The 22,153-nt window shown below is 39.0% G+C and overlaps 2 protein-coding genes across 12 annotated transcripts in view; both read left to right on the top strand.

Moving 5' to 3' along the window:
* Nucleotides 1-22,153, top strand: part of ITPK1 (inositol-tetrakisphosphate 1-kinase) — a 386,351-nt gene that overhangs the window by 175,099 nt on the left and 189,099 nt on the right. The window lies entirely within an intron of this gene.
* Nucleotides 16,647-18,357, top strand: LOC103099851 (methylosome subunit pICln). The gene has a single exon (XM_056810470.1). The coding sequence runs from the start codon at nt 16,712-16,714 to the stop codon at nt 17,441-17,443; it is 732 nt and encodes a 243-aa protein (XP_056666448.1). The 5' UTR covers nt 16,647-16,711; the 3' UTR covers nt 17,444-18,357.

Below are 22,153 nucleotides of genomic sequence, written 5' to 3'. Positions count from 1 at the left end.
AAAGAGGTCAGTCCTTATCACTCATGTGACTGGTCTGAAGGAAAGCGGTCTGTGGGGCTCCTCCAAGCTCAAGCTCCAGGATCGAACTGAACTCTAGCCCTCTCCACAGGAAGTCCCGAGAACTCCAGAGGTTGTTCTCTACCTCACTTCCTGCGTTTCACATGTGCCAATGGTGGCTCAAGCTTGACTGCCCAGAGGTCTGTCCTTTTTTTTTCACATGTCTGTTGAAGGCCATCTCCACAGATAATTAAATCTTGAGTTTAATGCAGATCTTCCTAATCTTGTTAAACTAAGAAGGAAGGAGAAATGGAGTTTCCAAGACATGATTCTGTTATTCCAAGTATCTCTATTGTTATTGATCAGGAAATAGCTAAATCAGATCTTCTAAAGAATGGTCTGATTAGGGTGGAATAGTTTTGAAATTCACATGGCTAAGGAAACTGGCTTTGAGCCAGGCAGGAGAATTTACTTATATCGTGTTACTTTTGTTAGATAATTAGGTTTTATACTTATATTTTTAAAAAAATTTCTCTACTTCAAGTAATTTTTAATAAACTTTATAAAAATAATACTAGACACAAAGTCTGTAGTTCTTTCTTGCCCTGGCCTTTTTGCCTTTCCCCTCCAGAGAACTCTCTTCAGAGTTTTGCCAGTGGTGAGGTCCCGCCCATGATGGGAGCAGGGTAGTGGAATCTCCACTTTTCCACTTTTGCTTGTGGGGTTCCTGGCCTAAAAGGAAAAGCCACTTCTTGTTGCAGTTTGTGCCCATCCCTCCCACCACTTCCACTGTTGCCTCCCACTGCCGATTCCCCGAGTTCCTTGCATGGAAGGTGAGAAGCTAATCCCCCTGGGTCTCTGTATAGCTAACTAAGTAGGCAGCCCCCTTCCTCCTGGCGTGGCTTCCACATTTCCACCCCCACCCACCTCCACTTGGGTCTCAAGCATGTGCTAGCTGCTTATATGCTTCCTGCTTGGAGCTGAGATCTTTTTAGACTAGCAGCACAGTGTGGATGTACGGTGAGCAGGAGATCCTGGGTTCCTTCTGTACTGCATCATTCCCACCCCCTATTAAGCTTCCATGCAGATTTTTAACTTACCCAGTGTGGCTTCTACACTTCTGGCTGTGAGGGTGGGGAGAAAGCTTTTGCCTTTTCTTGCTTTAACTCCTTTTAGCTAAAGCCTTTCGGCCACCCTCCATTTTTAAACTAGTTAAGAGAAGTGTGTGTGTATTATGCTGTTTACAACTGTGGCACAGAAAATGAGGTAACAGTTTCCTCTCCTTTTGAAATAGCTTTTGTTCCCAGAGGACTTTACTGTGTTTGAACAGATCACAATTTCAGAATGGCTTTGTTTAGTACAGTTCCTGGGCGGGCTCTTACTTAAAGGATATTTTACACTTCTTTATTTATTCCTCAAGAAAAATCAACAAAAGGTTACTTTCATTAAACTAAAGACTCAAATAGACAGCATTGAGAAACATTTGAATAATCTCAAGATTCGGAAGGATTCCTCTCCATCCAAGCCTGCCCAGACAATGCCTTAAGCTGAATACATAATCTCTTGATTTTTTTCAGCTCTTGGAAGCCCATGGCCTGATCTACTCCTCCCTTTGCTTGACTTCTCTGTCTCCAGTAACCCCTCCCCTTCCCCTTCCCTTTCTTCCCCCCACTTGTGCCCCTTCTAGATCTCCCTTTGTCCTGTCACTTTCTCTTCTAACCCTCTCTCCAGCCCCTCCCTCCTTTACCCAACCCACCCCCTTCCCTGCTTCTCCCCCCTGCCTTCCCATCCCCAGACCAACCTTTCCCTCTTACCTCAACTATTCCTCCCCCTCCCCTGACCTGCTCCATAGCAACCCAGGCATCCAGCCAAGAGGCAGAAGTCACAGATAATTTAGTTAAATGTCAATTCCCCTTAAGGGAAGTACCCATCTTCAATAGAACTGGAGATGTGGTATCCTTAAGACACAATACACACTTCACCCTCCCAAAGATATTGAGAGATTTAAGCACAATGTCCCTTCCTTTGAAGATGATCCTATTGTAGATATTTAAAAACTTGAAAGCATTTATCATACTTATTATCCTGGGTTGTCAGATATAGAAAATTGGCTCCAAGCCCTTTTTGACTTAGTCAGGCTCAAGGAAGGAGAGCAATTCATTGGCCTCAACAAGACTCTAAATGGAATTTGAATAAAGAGGAAGATTACTTGAAATTATTCCAGACAAGAGAGGCATTTCTAACAGCAATGAGAGCCTGTTCTGATTGGCCAGGTACATGGACAAAATTCGAAAAATTTTCAGCAAAACAACAACAAAAAATCCCTCCAAGTTTCTGGATAGACTTATTGAGCTGGAGTTAGATATATAAATCTGGATCTGTCTAGAGAAAGGGATATTAGAGAAATACAAAGATACTTCATTGAAAAGTGATCAGAGACTATTTTAAGACTGGCTGCCCAAATTGGGACTCTATGGATCTCGAGGAATTGAGGAGAGGAGGAGTTCATGTCTTTACAGGCCATGAAAAGAAAGATGAGAAAAATGACTTAGTGGAGGAATTGAGGAAAGAAATAAAAATTTTAAAAGAGGAAATTAGAAAGAAAAAGAAAATAATGGAGTGGCCATAAGACCTTTGCAGGAATCTACAAATCAATATTAATGTGTTACTTCTGTGGAAAAAGGAGTCATGCAATGATGATCTGTAAGAAATAGAATCTGGCAAATAGAAATAACAACAATCACAGAAATAATAACTCAAGTAAAGAGACCAATAATTCACATCTGAATGCCCAAAATAGGACTCGTCTATGCTATATTTAAGGGTGAAAATCACCCTTAGTATGGGGGATCCCAGAGAAGTAACCAAGGATATTTATGAAGGGCTTTGTGTGTATTGGGGGGGGGTAAGCACTCTATTGGCTATCTAAATGTAGTTGGAATATCAGGGCCACCTCTAATGGTCCCAAAGCTTTCCCCTCAAATGGTATCTATGGATCCTCTATCAGTAGAACATTCTTTATAATGCCTAGCTCCCCTAAGAATTTGTTAGAGATCTTTAATACAAGCTTAGAGTCACAATAATATACTCTTCAGATGTTTCTATGACACCAGAATTGCCTGCGGAACCCTTAAATTTGCTCCCTGTACTTATTTCAGACAGTCAGGATGTGAAGGAGCCGCCTATCTTTAAATTCCTAGCTCATACCTGAGTCTCTTTGGGCCACATCATCTTCTGATGTTAGCCTACTTAAATCAGTTTTCTTGTTCAAATAAAGACAAAAGGTGGTCTTCCTCCTTCTATTCCTCAGTATCCTCTCTCAAAAGAGTCAATTAAGGGAATTATCCCAGTGGTAGATTCATTAATTGAACAAGAAATAATTTTTCCATGAAAATCTGAATACAATACACCTATCCTACCTGTAAAAAAACCAAAATTGTGCCCAAATGGAGAATGTCTATCCATTTGTACAGTATTTAAGGGCTATAAATAATCATGTCATTAAGAGACATCCTGTGGTTCTTAGCTTAGCTACAATTATCTCCTCTATTCCTAGCACAGCCAAATATTTAACTGTGGTAGACCTGTGTTCAGTATTTTTCTCAATCCCCTTTCATGAAAATTCAAGGAATATATTTGCCTTCACCTGCCAATGGGCATGGTGTCGATTACCCAGGGGTTCAATGAAAGTTCAATGTGGTTTTCATAGATTTTAAGAAAAGATTTGGAAAATATTAGGTTTAAGGTGAGCTGTGAGTCCCAGTTCTATTTCTCCTAAGCGCATTGAAGATATTCAGAAATTGAGTACCCCTTCCACTAGGAAAGAGTTGAGGGCAATTTTAGGAGCATCAAGATTTTTATAGGCAGTAGATCCCTTGCTATGTGGAAATCACCAAGGCCCTTATATCTCTGACAAAAAATTCAGTCACTGAACCACTTAAATTAGAGGCGGAATAATTGTCAGCTCTTTCAAAATTATAACAGGTTATCCTCTCTGCCCCTTTTCTGAGCATTACAGATTACAAAAAGCCATTTACTTTGTATGTATATGAATAGAGAGTTGTAGCTTCAGGTATTTTAACTCAACCTTTGGGACTTGTTTAGTATTCAGTTGCTTATTATTCAGCCCAGATGGACCCAGTATCTTTAGGAGATCTACCTTTTCTTAGAGGTATAGCTACTACAGCTTTGTTAGTAATTAAATCTCCTGATTTATTATTTGGATGCCCATTAGCTATAATGTGCCCACATGAAGTCAAAACATTGTTGGTTATGCATAGAACACAGGTATTTGTTAGGTAATGATAATATTACCTTGAAATGCTGTATAGTTCTTAAGCCTGCCATCTTGTTTCCTGATTTACCAGTTTTAGGAGAAACTTTGCACAGTTGTTAATCTTTAGTGTCCATGACTGAAAAGCCTCGAGATAATCTCCTGGACACTTCTTTAAATAACCCAGACTTACTTTTATTCACTGCTAGTCTTTTTTCATGAGGGATGGCATATATGCTACTTGAGCTCCTGTAGTCACAGGATTTGCCACTATGTGGTTAGTTTCCCTGCCTTCAAATGTAAGTGCTCAAGTTACAGAACTGATAGGTCTAAAACATGCCCCTGTGTAGTTGCCAAAGAAAAGAAGGCAACTATTTACACAGACTTGGAATATGTCATGCATTGGGTATGCTGTGGCTTCAAAGGGAATTTTTATCCTGAGCTAGAAAATGTATCACAAATGCAGAAATTATTAATTAAAAATTATTATAATATATATATATATATATATATATATATATATAATTAAAAAATAATTAAAGTTTTTTCTTCTCTCCAGCTCCCTGAATCCCTAGCTGTGGTTCATTGCTCTGCTCATATAGGAGGAACTGACCCTGTTTCTAGAGGGAACCACTGGGCAGACACTGCAGTGAAACTAGCTGCCTTTGAAGGACCTGAATTAATTTTAAAATTGACAACTAATAATGACTTCAATTTATCCCTTTCTTATAATGAACAGGAAGTGGAAAATGGAAGCAAAAATTTAAGGCAAAACACATAAATGGAGTATAGTTGTCATCTGAAGGAAAATCCCTACTTCCTGGAAGTTTTTAACACCTAATATGCCTATCCATTCACAAATGGTCACTTTGGTACCCAGGGCATTTGTATACTCTGTTAAAAAAAAAAAAGTATGGATAGCTCTTGGAATAACTACTATAGCCTCTAAAGTATTTGTAGCCTGCCACATCTTCCAAGTATATAATCAGCACATATTTCTTGGCATCATTATTTTCTTCCTCTTTTTCTTTGTTTCCCTTTAAAACATGTATAGCTGTTTTTCGCAATTCTTTAAGGTCTATCTCTGACCATCTTGGACCATGTGTTCTAGAATAATTCTTAATCGCTTTGCAAGAGTTATTGACAAAGATCCTTCTAACTTGTCTTAAGCTAGTCTCTTTTTTTAGGTCACAATCCAGGTATCTGTCCCCAAACTCGATCATTCTATCCATGAATCTGGAAGGTGTTTCTTCCTCCTTTTGTTTAATTTTTTCAAGTTCCATCCACTTATCTGTATTGTCTGCACATTCTCTCATTGCTGTAAGGATGGCCTCTCTACAACAGTATAGTTGTAGATAATCCTCAGGGTTGTTATAGTCCCATTTAGGATCCTGAGGTGGTCAATGTGCTGCATTATGTCCCCAGGTTTTGTTGACATGAGCAATTATTTTATTTTTCTCACGTTCAGTTAAGAAAACCTTTAGCAAATTCTCAACGTAATGTCCTTGTAAGACGGATTATACTGAAAAACTATATCTTCCATATTTTTTGTTACCAGAAAGGGATTTTGTTCATATGTTGGGATATTTCGTGTAAATTCATTTATTTCTTTGGGAGTAAACGGTATCCTGTGTCTTAAAGTCACCACATCCCCATTCTGTCCCATTTCAGGTACTTCTCTTAGAGGAAACAGGCCTCTAGTTGAATTTTGTACCTGTGGGTCAGTTTGACTTGACTAGGACAAGTTTCTCTAGGAGGACGAGATCTCCTTTGGGCTGGAATTTGGTTTTCTGTAGGAGAGGAAACATGAGGAACTGGGATTGCAGGGGAAGGGTTTTGGGGATTAAATTCAGTCAAAATTTGCACTACATGAGAGAAGTAGTATGTTAAATGAGCTATAGGGAAGGTGTTTTCCATCTCTATTTCAGGGAAGGAAATTTCCTCATTCAAAGGTCATGAAACAGGTCTGTTTCTGGTGGGGTGGATATTTGCCAATTGATCCTGTAAAAAACATTTTAAGTTTTCAAAGTGGGCTTGCATGTTCTCTTGCATCCTTTTTATGTCCTCAATTTTTTGAGTGTTTTTCTGAATTTCAGCTTCAATTAATTTTTTTATGTTAGCATCTTTAAACACAGTGCTGAGGAGTACAAAATTGACATTACCTATTAATATAAAAAATTGGAGGTATGCTGTATTCCTCAATGTCCCTAATTCTTCAGCTGCCTTATAAATGTCAAAGAATGTAGTATTCATTTATATATATATATAAATATATATACATATATATTTTGTAATTATTTTTCTAATGGACTTCACAAAACGCATGAGGAGTAGGACAAAGCCAAAACTTTCTACAGTTTTTTTTTTCCACTCCTAATCTAGGCAGTTGTTCCCTAAGGGAAAGGTTATTTAGAAACAGCTCTCCCAGCCAGGACCTTAGGGCCCTGTTGCTAAGATTTAAAACAGCTGTGTTCTATCTAATTTAAGGAGAGTGGCCCGAAAGCAGGAAAATGTGCTTTGTACTCTGGTGGTCTAGCTTTTTTTGTTGCAAGAGATTGAAGCAAGGGCTCCGTTTTCCAGAGTTTCCTAGCTTCTAATTAACAAGGGTAAGCTAACTATATTTAGCTATCTATCTGGCTATCATTCACAGCTGGGAAGTATCTAAGGTCAGAATTGAACCTAGGACCTTCTGTCTCTAGGCCTGGCTCTCAATCCACTGAACCACCCAGCTGCCCCTTAAGATTAAAAGCGGGGGGGGGGGGGGGGGGGGGGGGGGGAACCCCTGCTGATTCCATTTTAACTTAAGGAGAAGAGAGAAGTGTTTTATACTCACCTGTTATTGCAGCTGTGTCTTTAAGCCAAGTTAGCTGTTAAAAAGGAATGACTGAGGAGAAAGTAGAGTAAAAGGCAAGAAAATTCAGGAAATTTATTGAGGGGACTCGTTAAACGTTCATGGTCAACCAAACTGTGATATTGAAATCACTTTAAAACACTGATATATATATATGAATATAAATAAATTTAAGGTTGCCCATGAATTCACTAATGAAATTCCTAAATAAAGCACTCAAGTAAGCTGCCAAATTTTTTATGGTGTTTTAATTACAATAGGAGGAAGAAAGTATGAGAGGGAGGGGAGAGAGATGGATGGGGGAGAGGGAGAGAGAGGGGGGGGAGAGAGAGATTGATTGATTGATTGATTGATTAACTCAGACCCACTGTGGCTCAGGCTGAGCCAAAGTGGGATTTAAGGCCTTGGATAGCCAAGGCAAGGAAAGGGGTCAATCCTTATCACTCACGTGCCCAATCTGAGGAAAGCAGTCCGCAGGGCTCCTCCAACTCCAAGCACCAGCCTCGAATTGACTCTAGCCCTCCTCACAGAAAGTCCCGAGAACTCCAGAGGCTATTTTCTAGCTCACTTCCTGCATCTCACAGGTGCCAATGGTGGCTCTAGCTTGACCTAGGACCAACCAGAGGTCTGTCCGTTTTTTGCACATGTCTGTTGAAGGCCATATTCTCAAATAATTAAATCTTGAGTTTGCTGTAGCCCTTCCTTCCTAATCTTGTTACACTGAGTGGGGTCTAAAATGTAGTTTCCAAGACCTGATTCTGTTACTCCAAGTATCTCTATTATTAATGATCCGGAAATAGCTAAATCAGATCTTTTAAAGAATGCTCTGGATAGGGTGGAGTAGTTTTGAAATTCACAGGATGTAGTAAATTGAACTGTATGGGTTTGAACACATTTATTTTGAATGTACTCCTTTATTCCAAGGAAGATTGCTCCCTAATTGGTGTTTTGTCAATGCTCCCACCAATTTCTCCTTAGAAAGTGCAATATTGTATGCACCTTTAGTAAGAGATCTTCCGTTATATAAGCTGATTATATGTAATGATTCACTGGGGAGACTAGGCATGTAAATCTGGGAGATTTCAACATGCATACTTCCCAATGAAATCACAGGGGGATTGTGTTGATGGAATTTTCCCCCCTGAACTAAATTACCCAGCATCCCATTTGCGGCTTCATGTTATGTGTGAACACACTGAAGATAAAGTTTTGGTGTAACTCGTCTCCACACTCTCACTTTCCCTAATTGAGGCTGCAGAATCTGGCTTTGAGCCAGGCGGGAGAATTTATTCACATGGTTTTACTTTTGTTAGATAGGTAGGTTTTATACTTCTATTTCTATTTTTTATTTCTTCTACTTCAAATATTTATTAATAAACTTTATAAAATTAATACTAGGAGTTATTGGTATTAATTTAAATCTTACAACATCCCGATAATACCACCATCTTGGTGAGATTTCAGATGGATTTTGTGAGTCCTTTTGAACTATGGTTGTTTTCACTGTTTCGATTAGAATTCCTAAATCTTTCAGATTTCCTTTTATTGCATAATTTTTTGAGAATCAAGATTGTAAAAATTAACATTTATCTAAAATAATTTCAAATAATATATTTTATAAGATTTATTAATGATCATTAGAAATAAAGGAATGAAAAAGTAACAGAATAAAAATCACATGTCCATGGCTAATCTACCTGTTAATAAACTCCCTTTTATCATCCCAGTTGCAAACCAGGAAGCAAAGAGAATGAGCCCAGGAAACCCACTATATTTTTCCCTCTGTGTACAGGAAGTACATAACGACAGGAAGTTAGTGGGCTCCTGGGAAATGTAGTTCTCAGGGTAACAGATGTTCAATTATACAATATTGGCTAATTGGGTTAATCTGTCTCTAATAGTTTTATAGTTTACAAAGTGTTTTATCACAGAACTCTTCTGCCATAAGAGATGTTTTGTTATCACATTTTAGCCCAATGGAAACTCTAGTGAATTGGTTAACAAATATTTATTAAGCACCATCAGTGTGCCAGAGAAAGTGTGCTTTTTATTGGGACATAAAGACAGAAAACTTTGAAAATAATCTTTACTCTCAGAAAGCTTATATTCTTTGTAAGAAAAAAATTGTGTGTGTGCAATAAATAAAGATCTAGGAATTGTACTGGTGACTCCATTAGTTTAGGAAATCCCAGATGTGGAAAATCTCTCTTCCAGTGTTGACTAATACCTTTTCTACAATTTATAATATAGAATAGAGTTTTTAAGAGTTCTGAGAGAATACATATATACAAAATATTTATAAGGAGGGAGGGTAGAGCAGTTGGGAGTGATCATGGTGAAGGTAATGCTTGATCTACATTTTGAAGGAAACTAGAGATTTCTTGAGGTGGGTAGGTGGAGGGAGTACATTCTAGGCATGTGGAATAGTCTTTGTAAAAGAGATGGAATGCAATGAGTAAGGCTTCTAGAGGAAGACCATTTTGAAATAGGCCATATTGTTAAGGGAAGGGTGTCATTCATTCTAAGAAAATCAGGTTGAGAGTAAATTGTAAAGTTCTTGATAGCCAATATATATTTTGTAAGTAAGGCCTCACTGGAGTTTTACATTTGATCTTAGCCAAAAGGCTGAGAAATGATCTCATTGGAGTTTTGAAATGGAACATAGTTATATTTTTGCTTTAGAAAAAAAATCACTTTGGTAGCTCAAAGAAGCTAGATTAGAGAAAGAATTGAGACAAACACTCATTAGGAGGCTACAGTCCAAGTGGGACGGTCATGAAGATTTAGATGACGATCCAAGCGACTATGTGAATAGTGAGATAAGTACTTTGTATAAACCTTCACATTGCTATATAAATGCTATTTAGTATTTTTGTCATCGTTGTTACATCCTAAAGAGATGCTATCTTAGCCCTGTTTTATGACAAGTTTACACTCTACAGCATCTTGTAACATTCCTTTTAGACATAGCATTCTATGGGCCCAGCATCCCCAGAAATGAACTTTTCTTTTTTTTTTTAAATAGTTCACTGTTTGTTCGTTAATATTATTGTGATTTCATAATAATTCTCCCCCTATCAACTGCCTAAAATCTCCTCCTTTTAGTCAGTAAGCTTTTATTGAGCATCTGTATGTCAGCACCTAACTAAATTCTGTGAAGAAAAAAGAAAGGCAGAGAGCTCCCTGCTCTCAGTGAGCTCTTTTTGCAGAGAAAATAATTGAGCAAATTAAAATAGTGCCTCAGCTGTGCCTGAGTACTGTGTTTTATATCTTTAATCTCATTTTTTGGGGGGGGCAGATACATTTGTCTGTCTTTTCGAGTCAAGATGTGATTACGTGATTTTATGTGCCTGATGCATTTGCAGATACAGTATTCCCATGTGCCATCGTGTCATTTGCATTGTTATTTCCCCCTACTGCCCCTAATGTTGTTTCATTAGTAGCATCAGTGTCCTTATTATTCTGTCCCTTCACATCCCCCGCCACTATGTTGGTTCCCTTCCCCATGCTCTGTTGTTTTTTAGCATGTAGTCCTGGCATATTTCAGTTAGGATAGGTATTTGTCCAAAGAGTGCTTCTAGTCTGTCAGTGTCAGTGAGTAGGGTATTGACTGCCTTCTTATGAAAAATGATGTTGGCTCCTGCTATGATGTAATTCAGAGCATTTACCACTGCCAGGAAAGCTACATACAGTTGGATTAGAGTTTGCCATAGAAAAATCATGTTCATAGGGATTTGAGTCCAAACTATTGTTATGTTGGTCATAACCCTAATAGTATTTTCAATTATTCCAACTACTATGTTGTAGATTACACAGTAGCTCCAATATATTGCCAGTACTCCCATCACAATAGACTAGAAAAGTAGCTGCAACATATTGTTACCACCCTTCTTTATCTTTTTTTGATATAACGATGTTCTATACTAATGGTTATTCTTCCCCAAATCTCTAATTGTCAGGAGCTGTTAGGGATGTCTGTTGTCAGATCTCAGGCTTTGCCTATATAGGATTCAAGATGTTTAGATCCTATATGCTGATTGCTTTAGCACAGCCCTTTCTAAAATGGTTTCTCTTTCCCCTGTATTCCAACTGTCACCAGGTCGCAGTTGGTAAATGGCTTCTAGTAGTCACTGTTCTCCTCCACCAGGAATCAAGATTTCTTTGTTGATCCTGTGTAGTTATTCTTATACAGTGCCACTGAAAATGGTTATGAGCCTGAAGAGTTCCAACTGCCAGTTTGTGACAGTTGGTCACTAAAGGTTTTTCTATAATGGGGTTCTTTTGAAACTGGGATGCCAAGTTGTAATAGAGAGTATGTTAGTCTGGTGGTAAAAAGAGAGAAAGAATAGAAACTTCCCCTCTCAAGGGCAGGGTCCAGGAGAGAAAGCTGCTATTAAACTTGGCCAAGGGAGAGGAGAGGGGCAAGTGAGTCTGTAGTTCCCCCCTTCAGCCTCCCCTCAGCAATGCTGCTCAACCAAACTGCCTCTTGACTTTTCTCTAATACTATGACATATAGAGCTTCCCTCCTTAGAGAGAGAGAAGATACTCTCCTTCTTAAGCTGGAACTGTTTCTCCATTCAATAGAATCAGTTAGGGAAGACAACAAACTTTATTCTAACTGATCAATTGGGGATAAAATAAGGAAATGGCTGCAGGTGAGGTTTGTAAGGAAGAAGGGAAAAAAGGTGTCCCTAGTCTAGCTATCCCTTCCTCCCTCCTCAAGTTGGGGAACCCAGGCCTTGGCAGCCTTTAGCCCCTTAGAGATTCAGGCTTGGATGGCCCTGGTCTTGGCCCCACTGGGCACAGTTCAGACCCAGGATACCAGGTCCTGTGAGGTGATCTTGTCAGCTGCTTTGTGTCTTCTCAAGTTGGCCACTCCAGTTTGGAATTGGGGGGTCAGAGTAAAGGTATCCAGTCACAAGGAGAAAGATGTAAGTCTTTTCTCAGGAGCAAGTCTTGACCAGACCTTTTCCCCAGGCTGTCTCAGGATTGAGAGAGCTAACTTCCTCTCCCACCAAATCTTCTGCTATCTTAAGATTCCAGAATCTTTCCTAGGGCCCCTCCTCCATTTTGGCTGAGGCTTCAGCAATTTCCCAGTCTGTAACTCCAGTTCTTGGGTTTGAAACCTCTATCACATTACTTGTACTAATCTGAATTTCCATTAGTCCTTTGTTGTCACAGGCAGTGTTATATAGTGGGAAGAGCTATATGGATTTTTAGTCAGCAGTCCTGGGTTCACATCTTGCTCCTGACACTCACTACTTATGGTTTTTCGGGCATTTATCCTCCTTGGCCTCAGTTTCCTACATCATTAATTCAAGGAGAAGTGGTGTAAAAGAACCCAGGAATTTTTATGGCTTATGTACCTCAGTGCAATGTGAATCCTGAATGTTTTAAGGCCTTATATGGCTCTTCTGCATTTTTAAAAAACTCTTACCTTCTATCTTATCATCAATACTCATAATTGGTTTCAAGGCAGAAGAGCATTAAGTGACTGGCCCACGGTCACACAGCTAGGAAGTGTCTAAGGACAGATTTGAACCTTGGACCTCCTGTCTCTAGGTCTGACTCTCAATCCACTGAGCCACCCAGCTGCCCCCCTGCATTTTCCTTTTTAAAAGGAACAGGGTTCATAGGCAGGGGAAAAAAGAAGAACTGAGTCAAAGGTCATGAAATCTGTGTTATAGCAGAGAGAATATTGGATTTAAAGTTAGGAGTCCTGAATTTAAATTCCATCTCTGATGCTTTTGAGGTCTACAACCTAGTACAGTTACCTCTTTGAGTGTCAGTATATTCATTTATTCATTTATAAAATAAAGGAGTTAATCTAGATATGATCTCTTATGATACTTTCCTAATATAATTTCCTGTAATCCTTACTATCCATCTCTTTATGTGGATAGCAGTGAATTGTCATTCAGTTGCATCATGGTTGACAACCATGTTATCAATCTCCATAAATGTAATGGGAATGTGACACGCTCCAGATGGAATGAGGTGGGGGAAAGAAGGAAGTTCTCAGACATTAAATTAATTTCAAAATAGACCTGTGCTCATACAGTTTAATCTTTTGAGGTCAAAAAACCCTATTTGTTTCTAAGAACAAGAGGCCTTAATACAGCAATGGGAGGGCTGAACCCTTTGAGCTCTGAGTACAGCTGTTTCTCATTGTTATATAGCGAAATGTAAACTCTATAATTTAGAATGAATGCTACCCAAATGTGGAAAACAATCTTTGCTTTCACTTGGAATGAGACTCAGATGACATGGGGAAGATTACCAATGGGATTCTGCAATAGTCCAACAGCATTTTGCCAAATCTTGCAACAAGAGTTAAAGAACATCCAATTCAAAGAAAGCAAAACCATGCACTATGTGGATGTCATTCTTCTTCCATCCCTATCTGCTAAAGTTTGTTACCAGGACAGTAAAAAACTCCTCCTAGAGCTATATAAGAAAGGCCACAAAGTTTCCAAATGAAAACTACATTGGGTCAGGCCTAAAGTGGAATACCTAGGATTAGTCTTGGAAAAGGGGGCAAGAAAGATTTCCGAGAAAAGAGTAGAGGACATACAGAAGCTTAAAGTGCCAAAGACACAAAGAAACAACTGAGAGCCTTTTTAGGAATAACAGGTTTCTGTATACAATGGATCCCAGGCTATAGCCAATTAACAAAATGCCTTATAGAATTAACCAAAAACAGTCACTGAACCTTTGAAACTAACAAAAGAGCATCTCCAAGCCTTGGCACAGCTTAAAGAAGAAATTATAATAGCTCCCGGCTTAGGTATTCCAGATTACAACAAAGAATTCCATCTCTTTGTACATGAAGCAAAAGGCATAGCTTCTGGAGTGTTAGTCCAAACATTAGCACCCATTTTAGGCTAGTGGCATATTATAGTACACAGCTGGATATAAGCCACAGAAACCATGATTCAAAGGTCATCTGATTTGGTATTAGGATCAAAATTCAAAAGTCATTTGATTTGGTATTAGGATCAAAACTTAATGCCTACTCTTCACACCAACTAGAATCCATATCGAAGAAATGTCATTTACAAGCTAGCACAAAGCAAAGACTTTCTCAATATGAAATTGTGTTACTAAGCATCCTCACCAAAGCACGTGAGCCTTCAAGGGGCACAGCTAGTTGCTTTATTAAATGCTTTGCAAATTGGGAAAGATAAATAGGTCAATATTTACACCGATTCTCAGTACATATTCTCAGTAATTCATGCCACAGCAGAAATTTGGAAACATAGAGGATTTTTGACAAGTACAGGCAAAGAGATCGCATATGCCAAAGTTATACTGCAACATCTTGAGGCTGTACAACTACCCAAGGAAATGGCAATAATCCACTGTAGATCACAGACAGGGGCTAAAGATCATGTGCCCCTGTCTCTCAGCAAGGGTCATCTCTCTACTTTTACCTCTCACTGCAGCCATGTTCCCTCTCTCCCTTCAATTCCTCCTTTCCTTGCTACAAAACCTTCCGTATCTCCGTTCTTCAATCCGACCCATTTTCACTATAAATATTGCACAACATAATGATCCTTGCACCAGGCATGAAAGATAGTAACACTAAAGGCATGTTTTGCACCCTCCCAATGAATTTATATGGAGAACTGTTTTATATAATCATCCTTGTGGGTAATGTGAGAGAAAAAGTGGCTATACTGTATACATTATTGCCCTTTTAAAAATATATGTGTGGAAAAAATATCTTATCATTAAGCTTAGCTCTACTAATTTCTATAAGAAGAAAGAAAATGAAATGTGCCATGTAGTATGCCAAGCACTACACAAATCTCATCTCTTTTTACCTTCACTATAACCCTATGAAAATAGATGCTATTATTTGTTATAGTTAAGAGTGGTTTTCATAAACTGTGACTGCGAAAATATGGTTTCAAGACAGTGTCTTGTGTTAAATCAAAAATAAAGTGGTTGCCATGGGAAAAATTCCCAAATATTAAACATACCCAAGTCAGCTGGGTTTTATAGAGATTTTAATTAATACAAATTAAGGAATTAATGAAAGGGAGAGAGAGAGTAAGAGGAAATAATGAGAAAAGGGCTAGGCCAGCCTAGGCTTAAGCCTTGAGAGATCAGTCAGTCTTTAATCCACTTACCACAAGAGTTGTCCCAAGCAAGATTCTAGTGTTCAGAGAGACCCACCAGTTCAGCTTCTCAGCTCAACTATGTTCAGCCACCGAGCCCTTCAATTCAGCTTTGGCAAGCTGAAATCCCCTTCAGAGGCCTTTCTGACCTCCTTTTAAAGAGAATTTTCTCCTATGTCACCTCCCCCAAGTTCTCACATCTACCAACCACAGTAGATGTTTTCACAGGACTGATCATTCTTAATTCACACCTGAGTAGACTAAACGTTTGAGTAATTCACACCTGAGTAGACTAAAACTTCACACCTCTTTTGTTAAGCTTGTCCCTTGCAAGTTTGCAAGTTGCCTGACCTTTTAGTGATTAATTTGACTTTCATAGGTACTTAGCACCCTTTTGTATTAGATCTAAAAATAGACCTAGCTTAAGGTTTTTGCCTTACTATAAGTATGGGTATAAGTATGGGTTAAGTACTTTTTCATTGTTCAGTAAGGAGTTCACAACTTTATCTTCCCTTAAAATATGCTCAAGTATGGGTGGAGTAATGTTAGAGTTCTCACATTCCTGATCAAGTACCTTCATTGTTTAAAATGGGGAATGGTCTCAACCAAATGTTCTAAGGTAGAGTCTGAGAATTTTTAACATTTACAAATCTGAGAAATTTTAAGATTCACATATTATCACCCTCTTTTTCATTAGAAAAAACCAAATCATACAGAATTTTATGTGGCTTACCAAGGATCACACAGCTAGTGTCTGAGGCTGAATTTGTACTTTGAACTTCCTGACTCCAGACCCAGGACTCTAGCTGCTGTTCTATTTAGCATAGAGCCCTTAACTGGCTTATAATTGTATAGTACTTTAAAATTTTCAGAGCACGTTCTTTACAACATTGTTATGAAATGGACAGTGGAAACATTTTTTTTCTCAATTGAGAGATGAGGAAACTGGGACTTGAGAAGAGAAGTTATAACTACAATGGCATCAGTTACTATTAACTTCTGTTGTTGAAGGTCTTCATGGTTTTTCAGTCCCAGCTCTCTTTTCTTCAGTTCCCAGTTTTCTTGTTGCTAAGCTGTTCCATTCCTCAAAGCACTGCAAAGTATTGCCAATAAGTTTGCGTGATTCCTCCCTTTCATTATCTGATCTTATGCTCTTTTGGAGGAGGTATGTGCATGGATACTGGAGTGGCGTGTCTGGGTTGGCAAGAGTAGAGAATGCAAAAGGAAGTGAAGGTATAAGACTTGAATTATAAGCCATTAACCCATCCCTAGTTGACAGAGGTCTAAAATACAAGTGTAGAAATTTTAAATTGAAAAGGAAATATTTCCTGCTAGGGTAATCATGAAAGGTTTTGTGGAGGAAGGAGATGTAAGCTGGGACTTGAAGGATAGGTAGAATTTAAAAAGGTAGAGAGGGGCCCCTCCCCTGTCCACCGGGCGGCTACTGCCACCGCCAGCGCCGATAGGATGAGTTTCTTGAAGAGCTTCCCTCCGCCGAGCTCAGAAGATGGGCTGCGGCAGCAGCAGCCCGACACCGAAGCGGTGCTGGACGGCAAGGGCCTGGGCACCGGTACCCTCTACATCGCCGAGAGCCGCCTATCCTGGTTAGATGGATCTGGATTGGGATTTTCGCTGGACTATCCCACCATTAGTTTACATGCTGTCTCCAGGGACCTAAATGCCTATCCACAAGAGCACTTGTATGTTATGGTGAATGCTCGATTTGGAGAGGAAGAACCCAAAGAAGTAAAAGAAACTCCAATGGCCGAAGGGGAAGAAGATGAGGACAGTGATGAAGATATTGAACCAATTGCTGAGTTCAGATTTGTTCCAAGTGATAAGTCAGCATTGGAAGCATTGTTTGCTGCCATGTGTGAATGTCAAGCTTTACATCCAGATCCTGAGGATGAAGATTCAGATGATTATGATGGAGAAGAATATGATGTGGAAGCACATGAACAAGGACAGGGGGATATTCCTACATTTTACACCTATGAAGAAGGATTGTCTCATTTAACTGCAGAAGGACAAGCTACTCTGGAGCGACTAGAAGGAATGCTTGCTCAGTCTGTGAGCAGCCAGTATAACATGGCTGGAGTAAGGACAGAAGACTCAATTAGGGATTATGAAGATGGGATGGAGATAGATGCCGCACCAACTGTTGCCGGACAGTTTGAGGATGCAGATGTTGATCACTGAAGATCAGTAAGGCTGAGTATTAGATTCCACATGTTAACTGAAGGAGGGAACTTTCTGGTCTTCCCACAGTGGAGAGGCAAGAGAAGAAACACCTTTTTCCCCTCTGCAAACATGACCTAAACCAGTTCTTCAGACTTATGCTGAGGCCATATGAATCACCACCAGCAGAAGCTTGCATTCTTTATTAACAGAAGTGGCTGGATTCACCCAACAGGGTATTTATAGTTTATCATTGACTCAAGAATCCTGTGCCCAGTTGTGGTCATCTAGGCCTATAAATCCTTCCCTCACAGTACTCATCTGTAAGGCAGCAGGCCCACATGGTGCAGGGGTATGGAAAAGAAGTGGGGGTAGGAGGTGTAACCAGAATATGCCATATGCCATACACATACACACACACATACACACAGAGGTACACACACGTACATATGTATGTATATTCACACAGATACATTACACACATATATACACATATGTACATGCATATGTGTGTGTTTGTGTGTCTGTAGCAGTAATTGCTCTTTGAAAAGAGATTAAGAGTTCTCAGAGGCTTGCCTCTGCTCTTTTGTACTCTGGATCAATCAGGTAACTACCCATAGGGAATATCAAAGCCTGATTAGCTTATTCCTGCTTCTATGAGTAGCCTAATTAACTCTTCTACCATGTCCCACCAACCTCCATTAACAAGAGCTGGGAGCTTCTGACAAGCTTTTGCTATTTTCATAGTTCTCTTTAGTCTGAAAGATGAATTTTATAATTCTAGTCTGTTGTGACAAACTGGCCTCAAAAGCTATCTTCTCTTAGGTTCCTCTGAAAATTTAAAGAGGCTGGGATGAGATCCTTAAAATACTGCAGATGAGAATTCTTTTGTCTTTGTTACAACTAAATAAATAAAATTAGGTTTTGTATGTTAACTTTGTGGTGTCTCTTCATGCTGTGTTTTTAACTTTTTGATAATATGTAGTGTTTTACTTGACATTATATGTCTGATAGGTAACATTTTGTAGTGCAGTCCTAAAGGGAAACAGTAGAAATTCTTAAGACTTGGAACTTTATTTGTTCACATTTCTTTAGCCACTTGCCTTAGAAAAATATACTAGAGACATTCCTTTAAGAGATTTTCATAACTCAATCCTTTAAGTAGGAGGCCTTGTCAAATAGCATAGTCACTCGATATCAATTGCAAGTTTCCACAGGCAAGTGGGTATCAATTTGTGATTAAGGATTAAGAAATTAAAATAATTTTGATACTCTAATATTCAGAGAAAATCCTAATACTTACCAGTCCATCAAATATTTTATACTAGATTTCTCTTATTCCACAAGTACATAGATTAAAACTCTTGCCAATGATTGTTTTCCTTTTGTTTTATTGCACTTCCCATCACTTCCCAACATTATCACCAATAGATCTTTACTTTGTAACAAAGAATTAAGCAAAAACTTAAGTAAAACAAACTGACCCTGTCTGACAATATGTGCCTCTGATGTTAATTGCCCAGGGTACTTTTCTCTACTTTTAGCCTTTTCATAATAAAGAAAAATAGTTAAACATAAAATTAAAAAAAAAAAAAAGGTAGAGAGGGACAGGGAGGATATTCCAGGAGGGTAATTCAAAAGTCTGGAGTTGGTAAACTGCTAGGTGTTTTTGTGGGACTGTGGCTAAAGTCTGGACAGTATGCACAATAATGTATATATGAAAACTTATGATTTCATAAGATTTAAATATAGAAGCAGCCTTAGAGACCATCTTTTTAAAATATCTTCATTTTCCAAAGGCATATAATGAGGATCAGTGATGGGGAGTGACTTAACACGGGTAAATTAGCAAAGTCTAGGTTTTAACCTACGTCTAAATCTGTGGGTCTTTCCACTAGATCTTGCTTCTTTCAACTGCTTAAGAGTCAGCTGGTAGTGCAGTAGAGAGAGCCCTAGACATGAAGTTCAGAAGACACAGTTCAGTAGATATTTAATCTGTGACTATGGGCAAGTCATTTAATATCAGTTTTCCTAATCAGGAAAATGGAGATCATATCAATTATCTCTCAGGGTTATTTGTAAGGATCAAATGATAATGATATTTGCAAAGCACTTTGCACGGTGGCTGGCATATAGTATGTGCTTAATAAGTGCTTCTTTTCTTGTTCCTTTCAATGGGAAATAAGACTGGAAAAAACAGAATGGGAGAAAATTTAAGAAGGAAATGACAAAAGAACAATGGTGTTATCAGTTTTGTACTGGATGTTTTGGAGGATTCAAATCCCAGGTCTGCTTAACTTGCTTTGTGACCTTATTGTCACAATTAACTTACAAACAAAAGAGTTAAACTAGATGACCTCTATCCTCCTTTCCAGCTCAAAAATCAATAATCTTATTCAGAATGTTCCCTGATGTGGGTTGTTGTTTTTGTTAACTGACTATTAAGTTAGTAAAAGAAGCCAGTCACAAAATGACTTTGTTGTGCTATCATAGACCAATATTCTCTACTAGTAATTGAGGAGACATTCTAGTTATAACTTCAATAGCAGGAGTCTTTGAAGGTCATGTCTGCAAAGAGATATCAGTAGCCTCCTTTTTCATTCATGAGTATATACTTTATAGTGTTGGAATTATCCAAATCAGCCACTGACATCTGCCATACAATTCTCTTTAAAAGTCTTGCAGCAGGCTATATGAGACTGCTTAGGGTGTGTGTTGGTTATGTGTGGGTTGTGGTGGTATTGTGGGGGAGGCAAAGGATATGTTGAAAATATAATATACTCATTGTGGTTGACCTGCTGATGCAATGAATTACTCTTTTTACCATATAGTTTCAAGTGCCATTTGTACCATTAATCTCTATTATTAGCACCAAATGACTCAGTGACTGTACCATTATTATTAGGTTTTCCCTTGTAAATAGAAAGTAGAGATCTTAATGTACCTGATTATTTTATGGCCCATTAATGAATGTGAAGAGCTCTGTTTTGGCTTTGGGAGGGGTCCTCAGCATGTGAAAATGAATAGGAAGATTAGTTCTATTGTTGTTAGTATATGTCCATAACACTTTAACTGATTCCTGTCTATTTTTGGATCATTGGACTTAAAATGTTGGAACTGGAAGAAACTTTATGATATAGAATATTCGATATGAAAGAAGAAACTTTTCTTTTTCAATTCTCATTTAATAGGTGACAGTCCAGAAAAATGGAAGTCCAGAGAAATTAATGAAAAAGTATTTATAGACAATAAAATACAAAATACTTGACTCATTTTCAGTAATTATATCTCATTTTTAAAAGTGCTTTATAACTTATTAGAACACTTTCACATGTATTTCAGCAGGCAGGGTGAAATTACTATCTTTACTTTATTATCAGAAAAATTCATTGCCTTGCCCAAGGTCATATAGCATCTTAATGACAGAGGAAGGAGCAGTTTTCTAATTCAGTGCTTTCCCTCCTTAGGGAGGAGTAATATCTTTGGGATGGAGGGCTTGTTGAGCCCTCCTAGGGCAGCTCTCCAGCCTCTGACCCTCACCTGACACCCAGCTCTTACCCGTGGCTCCTAGTAGCTGCTAGCATGCGACAGCGGACACACCCGGGGGCAACGGCTTTGACAGGCCGGCCAAACCTTGTGAGGGTAGCCATCGGGTCATAGACCCCTGGTGAACTAGGGCTTTGCTCACCCAGCATGTGAAGACTGTTTCGGCAGAACAGGCGGAAGAAACCAATAAGAAGGTTCAACGGCTGAGATGGCGATACAGCAAGGCACTGTGGAGTGCTAAGGGCGTGTTGGAGCACAAAGGACAACACGGCCATCCAATGCAGCTGAGGAAGTCTCCAGGTGTAACTACTTTTCGTGCCACTGGACCCAGGCTTCCAACGCCAAGAGAGTGGGACTATCTCTGTGCATCGACTTTTCCACTTAAATCTTCATGCACAAGTGTCTTTGTGCACAAAAACACACAAAGACAATCGTCATCCTTGGTTACCAAGAGACTACTACTATAGATATGTATAGATTCCTCCATCGTACAGTGAGAAGTCTTTTGCCCAGAACAAATGCCAAATATTAGAGTGTGTCACAATATGGTTGTTGATGAGTGGAATAATGAATGGATAGGAACTGGATCTTTTATCTCATGAGTAGAAGTTATTCCTAGGTAGATTAACTCTGTCCCAATGTAGTTTGGCAGCTTTTCTACAACTTGCAGCCTTAGTGAACTGCCTGCATCTCTGAGAGTCTAAGGAGTCTGTCAGGGTATCAGAGCCAAAGGTGTGGGACTTGAACCTGAATCTTCTTAGCTAAGCTTCTCCTCACACTCCCTGTTTTTATTCCTTTTTTCCTTCCTCACCTCACCCCCTACCATTTAAAATTAATGGAAGAAGAAATTCCTATTCCCATTTTCTAAAGGCCTCTCCATTAGATGGAATTAAGGGCATAGAGATTAGTAAAGGTTTGAAGATCTACTGAGCACAATTGGGCAAACAAGTTGACTGCCTTTTGTCAACTTTTAAGCTTCTCATTCCAATCCCAAAGACTATTCTCCCACTTAAAAGAGGACGGACATGAGACACATTCATTCTTCCCAAGTGTACTTACTTTATACAGAGCCTTAGCTCATGCCCTGCTAACTGCCAGATGTCTCCTTGCCTAGCCTCTTCATTTGTCTCAGTCTTAACCCTTTCAGAAAGGTCCAATTCAAGAGTTTTCCTTCTCTGGACCCTT

The sequence above is a fragment of the Monodelphis domestica genome, chromosome 1, assembly GCF_027887165.1.
Source record: "Monodelphis domestica isolate mMonDom1 chromosome 1, mMonDom1.pri, whole genome shotgun sequence".
Lineage (NCBI taxonomy): Eukaryota > Metazoa > Chordata > Mammalia > Didelphimorphia > Didelphidae > Monodelphis > Monodelphis domestica.
This window is presented reverse-complemented; position numbering and strand designations above follow the sequence as displayed.

What these genes read in the sequence shown, in the direction of transcription:
- LOC103099851 (XM_056810470.1), top strand. Translation starts at nt 16,712, where the DNA reads ATGAGTTTCTTGAAGAGCTTCCCTCCGCCGAGCTCAGAAGATGGGCTG.